Source organism: Abramis brama, assembly GCF_963993115.1.
Source record: "Abramis brama genome assembly, chromosome: 6".
Classification (NCBI taxonomy): Eukaryota; Metazoa; Chordata; class Actinopteri; order Cypriniformes; family Leuciscidae; genus Abramis; species Abramis brama.
Window position 1 is genome coordinate 46,307,482 of NC_139968.1, and position 8,770 is coordinate 46,316,251.

General features: G+C 38.1%; 1 protein-coding gene across 1 annotated transcript in view; it reads left to right on the top strand.

The window, feature by feature from the left end:
• Positions 1-474: 474 nt before the first annotated feature.
• Positions 475-8,770, top strand: part of lamb3 (laminin subunit beta 3) — a 19,001-nt gene continuing 10,705 nt past the window's right edge. Inside the window, exons 1-8 of the mRNA XM_084116065.1 lie at positions 475-577; positions 668-715; positions 2,883-3,037; positions 4,571-4,685; positions 6,394-6,467; positions 7,193-7,384; positions 8,065-8,128; positions 8,207-8,376. Coding sequence (XP_083972191.1) covers positions 685-715; positions 2,883-3,037; positions 4,571-4,685; positions 6,394-6,467; positions 7,193-7,384; positions 8,065-8,128; positions 8,207-8,376 — 801 coding nt within the window. The 5' untranslated portion in view covers positions 475-577; positions 668-684. The remainder of the gene's footprint in view (positions 578-667; positions 716-2,882; positions 3,038-4,570; positions 4,686-6,393; positions 6,468-7,192; positions 7,385-8,064; positions 8,129-8,206; positions 8,377-8,770) is intronic.

Here is an 8,770-nt window from a genome sequence, read left to right on the forward strand (position 1 = left end):
ACACAAATACACGTAACTCTTCATCACACACACACACACCCGACATACTCACACACAGAGCTGAAATCAGTGCCTGCAGGCGGAGAGTTTTAAAACACACACAAACACACGTAACTCTTCATTACACAAATACAAACACACATAACTCTTCATCACACACACACAAATACACGTTTACTTAGCTATCTTTGTGGGCACTCTCTATAGACATAATGGTTTTTATACTTTACACACTGTATATTCTCTCCTCTTACACTAACCTGACCCCTAAACCTGCCCATCACACACACACACGCACACACACACACACACACACTGAATATAGTGTTCATCAGTCTGTATCATAATAATGAATCACGATTAAATTCCATCTCTGTTACTTTGAGGATGTGAGTGTGTGTGTGTGTGCGCACATGTTGATTCATGTTATGAAGGGTGTGACGCTGTGAGGAAGGGTATAACACACACACACACACACACAGGTGAGCGGCTCCTGAAATAAAAGCCAAACACACACGGCACACGCTGCATTTGAACACTTCACACACACAGAACTACAACTTTCACACACAAACCGGTGAGTTCTTCACTTTAACATGGTAAATGAACCCTGACTTTAAGTGTCCTTCAGTTGTGCTTTAAAGAAAGTTGTGTTTTATCCGTTTAGATCGAGATATTGCCCGGATGAAGACGTGGATCTTTCTTTCTTTAGCAGGTTTGTTGTGTTCAAGCTTTTAATCATGATGGTTTTGGGCATGTATCATATTATGAACATCATGTGTTTTTTAAAAGATAATGATATTCTTCATATGTTATGCTAATAATTCAGTACAATGGCATATGTGAGTTTCGCATTATTTTACCGTGGTAAAGTGTAGGGTTGGAATCGAAAATTGAGGTCAGGAATCGGATACTTGTTATAAAATAAAAAATTCGATTCCTCTCATCAATTCCTTTATGAGCGTTTCAATATGACTTTAAACCATTGAAGCGCGAGAGACTCTGTTCTTCGCTGAATAACTTTTGTAACTATATTTGTAATGTATATTTTATTATAAAGTACAGTGTTATTTTACATTTGATTCCATTTTCTGAACCTGAAAATCTTAAAACTCTGTTTATTTCAATCGTATATTTGTTCAGTTGTGTCTATTTGTGGCGATTTGTTAATTTTTATTTGTTCTTTTTTAATCACTGAGTGTTTATTGTCTTCAATAATGCTGAAGTGTATATTAGTTCTGCTAGTTGTTCTTCTATGGTGTTTTTTAACCTCAGGCAAACGCTCCTTGTGTAAGTGTTCTTTATCCTGATGATTTCTGTTCATGATACTCAGACACAGTTACATGTTTTACAATAAGACTAGGGCCCTCTCTTACAATGCAGCGCCAAGCGCGACGCAAGAGTTTTCGGCTAGTTTCAGCCCGACGCAGTTATCATTTCCACGTCCTGCGCCACGTTGTTTAAATAGCGAATGCATTAACGCCCATCTGTGCGCTCATGTGCTGCTGGTCTGAGAACGAGGTGTGTGTTCTGGCGCATTGTTGGAGCGTTGCTGTTTTGAGGAACAGAAATAGACTGAGCCGTTGACCGACTGAACCCTGCTCTAAAGTCAATTGTTATTTAAAGAGCGCGTTACTAATGTGCGCCTATAGGCAGGTCCACAACGCGGGTACACTCTGCTTATTACACACACACTCTGCTTATTACACACACACTCTGCTTATTACACACACAAGGACGCACAGCAGCACACAAACATGCCAAATATTTAAAATAAAAGGATTACAATGTAAAAGATTAATATTGTGTACATAAAGATATGGTGAATCCGAATCAGATCCGTTTGCGCTCTGGAGACGCTTCGGTCTTTCCACTATCAAATTCCGTCGTGTAAATAGCGAATCCGCCATGGCGTGAGCACAACTGGCATTTAAAGGGAATGGGAGACGAGACTCTGATTGGTTTAACGCACGTAAATCCCAAAACACACCCATTACTCATTAAGAGAATAGGAACAACCCTTTTAGACCAGCGCCGGGAGCGCCGACCATTTGTCCCGTCGTTAAACTAGCAGAAGTGGATTCGGACTCGCCCTAAGTGAACTTGCGCCCTGCGCTTTAGACCATGAGCTCAGATCGTTAAAATACGGCCCTAAATGTGAATGATATCTAAGTTTTATTTACCATGTTGGAATCGAAATTAGGATGCGATAAGCAGAATCGGAATCGTTAAAATTCAAACGATACCCAACCCTAGTAAAGTGTTGAGTTCTGGTCTCCAGCCCTGTCTGGTGAGTTTTACCGTGGTAAAGTGTCGTGTTCTGGTCTCCAGCTCTGTCTGGTGAGTTTTACCATAATTTTACCATGTTAAAGTGTTGTGTGCTGGTCTCCAGCTCTGTCTGGTGAGCTTTACCGTGATTTTACCGTGGTAAAATGTTGTGTGCTGGTCTCCAGCTCTGTCTGGTGAGTTTTTCCTGTGATTTTACCATGGTAAAATGTTGTGTGCTGGTGTCCAGCTCTGTCTGGTGAGTTTTTCCTGTGATTTTACCATGGTAAAGTGTCGTGTTCTAGTCTCCAGCCCTGTCTGGTGAGCTTTCCTGTGATTTTACCGTGGTAAAGTGTCGTGTTCTAGTCTCCAGCTCTGTCTGGTGAGCTTTCCTGTGATTTTACCGTGGTAAAGTGTCGTGTGCTGGTCTCCAGCTCTGTCTGGTGAGTTTTCCTGTGATTTTAATGTGGTAAAGTGTCGTGTTCTAGTCTCCAGCTCTGTCTGGTGAGCTTTCCTATTATTTTACCATGGTAAAGTGTCGTGTTCTGGTCTCCAGCTCTGTCTGGTGAGTTTTCCTGTGATTTTACCATGGTAAAGTGTTGTGTTCTGGTCTCCAGCTCTGTCTGCGCTGTGTGTGGCACAGCAGGACTGTAGTCGAGGCGCTTGTTACCCGCTGATGGGCGACCTGCTCCTGGGCCGAGAGCAGAACCTGCGCGCCTCCTCCACATGCGGTCAGATGGGGTCAGAGGTCGTCTGCGCTCCACACGGACAGGTGAGGAACTGGGAAACACACCGCTCTTTCATAAAATGAGGACACAAAAAGTCAAAATCTAAATAATTACCAAGTTGAACTTTATAATTATGACATTCAAAAGTCGGAATTACAACAACAAAAATCTAAATTCTGCCTTAAAAAGACATAATTATGACATAGAAAGTCATAATTTCAACTTTGTTTTTTTTATCTATGACTTCATATTTTTAAGTTTCAAGTAAAATAAAGATAAAAAAAATATATATATATATATTATATATATATATATATAAATATATATGTGTGTGTGATTTAATATTTATTTTACATTACAGTAATGAGAATGTAAGGGGAAAAAGTGTTTAATTGTCATGAAAATAATATCATAACAAAAAAATCTTTGGGTTCACTATCTTTATGAAAATATCTAATTTCTTATGATTTTAGGGTGAAATATAACTCGAGAGTTTTCATGACATTCACTCATTTCTGGTTTTTATGGTTCGCTAGCAGCAGTTTTTGAGGCTGATGCATTTCGAGTTGAACGTGTTTACTCATGTTATTGCTGATGGTTTGTAAAATTAAATCTTCACGCAGACATTCTGTTCTCATTAGGACATGATGAGACGTAATAATTAACAAACTCAGATTCACCAACCTGAGGCGACGCTCATATGAGACTGCTTTATGCTACATGTGATAATTAAACACATTTTACCTCTATAATCTTACTGTATGACTACTGGCTCATTTGTGCATGTGTTTATTTGAGGAGAAACATCTGAGACAACGTTGATACTTAAATGTATGGAAGCCCATTTGCCCAACACAATCATAATTCTGACAAAAATGTGAAATTCTGACTTAAAAGTCATAATTAAGACATAGAAAGTCATAATTTCAACATTTTAACTTTTTTGTTTAGATCTATGAATAAGTCATAATTTTAAGTTTCAAGAAAATTTGTTTCAAGAAGTCATTATCATCGCTAGTCATAATTTAAAATGTATTTAGACTGACATTATAATGACATAAAAAGTCAAAATTATAAGATACTAGGTCATAATTATGAGATAAAAAAGTTATCGGAGGTAACTTAGAAGGTAACATAGTAAGGTAACATAGAAGGTTTTTTTAAAAAGTCATAATTAATCATCATATGTCAATCATATTTCATAATTTCGACTTTATCTCATAATTTCAACTTTTAATGTCATAATTATGACATAAAAAGTCAAAATGACGCCGTAACTATGTCATAAAAGTCAAAATTATAACTCAGTATATCATAATTATCTATTTTTTTTAATAATTTCGATTTTCTATGCCATAATGATGACATAAAATTCAAAATTTGTATTTAGTATAATCACAATTTCGCCTTTTTATGTCATATTAATGACTTTTTATGTCATAATTAAGATTTACCAAACTTTTTTTTTCTTATGTGGCGAAAATGGGCTTCCATATAAATGAGACAGAACTGCTTTATAAGTCTCATAAGCCACACAGAGTCCAACTCAATGTCTAAACAAACCCTCTGTGTCCCAGTGGAAGATGAAATGTTGTCCGTGTGACTCACGGAACCCCGCGGCCTATAACGCTCACACGATCCAGAACGTGATCTCCAGCGCCGGACCCAACCGATGGTGGCAGTCCAAGAAAGGTACGACATCAAATCGCTGATGAAAACACAGCAACAACATTCTGTTCGCCATTTTGTTTACTTCAGGATCACTTTATTTAAGTCAGTCAGGTTACTCAGGTATTCGATATGTTCGAGTTTGGCTGACGTACTACATGTAATTAAAGGACATCATAACGAAAAGTACATTATACTAATAGTTTTAATTCTACACAATGAACATTTCAACAGTATTTTCTATTACTAAAACGTCAAATTAATGGGCAGCGCATATTTTAACTTACCAGATGCCAACTCGAGTCGCCTGAGGAAAGTAACCATGACGACAGCAGAGCGCGGGAACTGTTATGATCAGTCTTTGAAACATAAATACTGCCGTCATTCACTTCATTATTTATTTATATTAATTACACCACAGAACGGTGTTTAAAATACATTTAAGATAACAAGTTTATCACGAGCGCAGCAAAACCACTTTGTTACGTAAAACGAATAAATGGCCTAATTGCTCTAAATCTTACATTCATCTTAGTCATCAAAACACACTTTTTATTGTAAAAAATATAAATTGCGCAATATATCCAAGCAATTTCATCTTCGAAGAAACCAAAAGCACTTAAAACGATGCTGCATTTTAAGTTTGTGGATGGACTATGTTGTCAAGATGTAATATTTTATTCTATTTAATTATTATTATTATTTATTAATAATTGGTGCATTTCACTCCTAGTTATATGCTTTATGCTGTACATTTTCATTTGTTATTTTTTATTATAAAAACGGCAAAAGTAATGTTTAAACAAATGATTTAAATGAGGTTTTATTTAACTATGGTAAGTCTAAAATTTGTTCAGTTAATGCCGAAGCAAATGTACTTTCTTTCCTATTTACACTACCAAACTGTATTGTTTTAAACATATTCAGTACATACTTTTAATTAAATACTTCACATTTGTTCGTAATTCATAAAATTTAAACAAGATTGCACAATACAATTTGATGGAAATATTCCAGGACAAGCATGTCCGTCATTCCATCATTGAAAGGTTTTCCAGTGTTAATGTGAGTGTGTGTGTGTTTATACAGTGTTAATGTGAGTGTGTGTGTGTGTGTGTGTGTGTGTGTGTGTGTGTATGTGTGTTTATACAGTGTTAATGTGAGTGTGTGTGTGTGTTTTATACAGTGTTAATATGAGTGTGTGTGTGTGTTTATACAGTGATAATGTGAGTGTGTGTTTATACAGTGATGATGTGAGTGTGTGTTTATACAGTGTTAATGTGAGTGTGTGTGTTTATACAGTGTTAATGAGAGTGTGAGTGTGTTTACACAGTGTTAATGTGAGTGTGTGTGTTTATACAGTGTTAATATGAGTGTGTGTGTTTACACAGTGTTAATGTGAGTGTGTGTTTATACAGTGTTAATGAGAGTGTGTGTTTATACAGTGTTAATGTGAGTGTGTGTGTTTATACAGTGTTAATGAGAGTGTGTGTGTTTATACAGTGTTAATATGAGTGTGTGTGTTTACAGTGTTAATGTGAGTGTGTGTTTATACAGTGTTAATGAGAGTGTGTGTTTATACAGTGTTAATGTGAGTGTGTGTGTTTATACAGTGTTAATGAGAGTGTGTGTGTTTATACAGTGTTAATGTGAGTGTGTGTGTGTTTACACAGTGTTAATGTGAGTGTTTATACAGTGTTAATATGAGTGTGTTTGTGTGTGTTTATTCCAGATGTGAGTCCGGTGACGCTGCAGCTGGATTTAAATGGGATATATCACCTGGAAACGGTCCTACTATCTTTTAAGGTATCTGATACTCAGTCTCATTAGCAGTGTTTACATGCACAACTTTTATTCAATCGGACTGAATTTATTCCGACTGATGAATCTGATTAGTGTTTACATGAACATGTGATCGGGTCGATGTGTGTGTTTATATGTAACAAGCTTCAAATCGCTATATATTTTTCGACATGCGCACATTACACAAATTCTCCTACATTGGTTCTTTATTTGTTTTAAACAGCAGACTCAATATTGATCCATTTCTGGTCATAATTTGGAGACGATGAGTGTATGAGCCTGCAGTAGTAATGCCCAAACCCAGTCGTGTGTGGATGAGAGTCTGAAGCAAGCACTGGTGGTCGTCCGGCTCCACTTCACACACACAGGGAAAGCAGGATTATAGGAGGACGGGAAACTCATTTATACGACACAGGAAGAACAGCTCGTTCAGCGTGTCACACGTCACTACACTATTTCTACGTCATATGCGGTTTATACAGTTTATAATCCGATCAAGTGTTTACATGTGCTCTCGATCGGATCAGAAAAGGAATAAACCCCCCCTTTCAATCCGATCGAAATTTCGTTCGGATCGAGCTCAATCAGATCGATTAAGGTGTTTGAAGGCTTTTCAGTCCGATTGAGCCATCAATCCCATTACTAACGCATTGTTTGATTGCATGTAAACGTAGCCAGTGTTTATTTGATATGAAGTGCTGTTTTCTAACGGGTCCTGTGGTCCGCAGGGCCCGAGGCCTGACGCGCTGGTCATCGAGCGGTCGAGGGATTTCGGGGGCTCGTGGCAGCCGGTCCTGTACATGGCCACCGACTGCCCCTCCACCTTCCCTCAGGTGAGCACGTCGTTCCCCCGACGCCTGCAGGACACGTACTGCTACACACTGCCCTCCACCGCAGACCAGCCCTACAGGGACCAGAAGGTACATCTTCATTCATGCCAATCAAATCATCATAATTATGTCATATTTATGAGACTAAAAGTCACATTTATGAGATACTTCGGTATAATTATGAGATTAAAAGTCTAAATCATGACATATTAAGACAAAAAGTAAAAATTTTGACAGTCAATTATGACAAGTTGAAATTATGACAAAAAGTTAAAAGTATCACAAAAAGTCAAAATTATGACAAAAGTTAAAATTTTGACAAAAAGTTTAAATTTTGATAAAAAGTCAAAATTATGACATATTAAGTCATCTATGATGACACGTTTTTTTAAATTATCACATAATAGTCAAGATAATGTTGAATATATGTTAAAGTTGAAATTTCGACAAAAAGACAATTTTGACACAAAGTTGAAATTTTGACATACAAAGTCAAATTATGACAAAAAAGTTGAACTTTTGATAAGTCAGTTAATTTAATTAATTAATTTAATTAATTAAATTGAACAAAAAGACAATTTTGACAAAAAGTTGAAATTATGACAAGTCAAAAATGTGGCATAAAAAGTCATAGTTATGACACAAAGTCAAAATTATAAGATAAAAAATCGAAATTATGACTTTTTATTTGATAATTTTGATTTACCAAAGCATGATTTTGTTTTCTTAATAAACGGGCTTCCGTATGTTGACGATTCTCTTCTCCTCAGGTTAACTTTTACCCTCTCCATCAGTTCTCAAACATCGATCTACCCAACGAATACAAAATTGAAGGTGAGATGTTTTGACTTTATGAGATTTACTGATGAATAACTCCCGGATGTGATGATTGACGGCTGCTGTGCCCCTCAGTGGCGTCCGGCTTCACGGGTCTGCGGGTCAATCTGACCCGGCTGGGTCCGGTTCCCAGTTTGCCGGGCCGAGGCCTGAGTCAGTTCTACGCCCTGCGGGAGATGAAGGTCGTCGGATCCTGTTTCTGCCACGGACACGCAAACCAGTGCAGCAGCCAGACCAACACACAGGTCACACACACACACACACACACACACAGACCAGTGCAGCAGCCAGACCAACACACAGGTCACACACACACACACACACACACACAGACCAGTGCAGCAGCCAGACCAACACACAGGTCACACACACACACACACACACACACACACACACACACAGACCAGTGCAGCAGCCAGACCAACACACAGGTCACACACACACACACACACAGACCAGTGCAGCAGCCAGACCAACACACAGGTCACACACACACACACACACAGACCAGTGCAGCAGCCAGACCAACACACAGGTCACACACACACACACACACACACACACAGACCAGTGCAGCAGCCAGACCAACACACAGGTCACACACACACACACACACAGACCAGTGCAGCAGCCAGACCA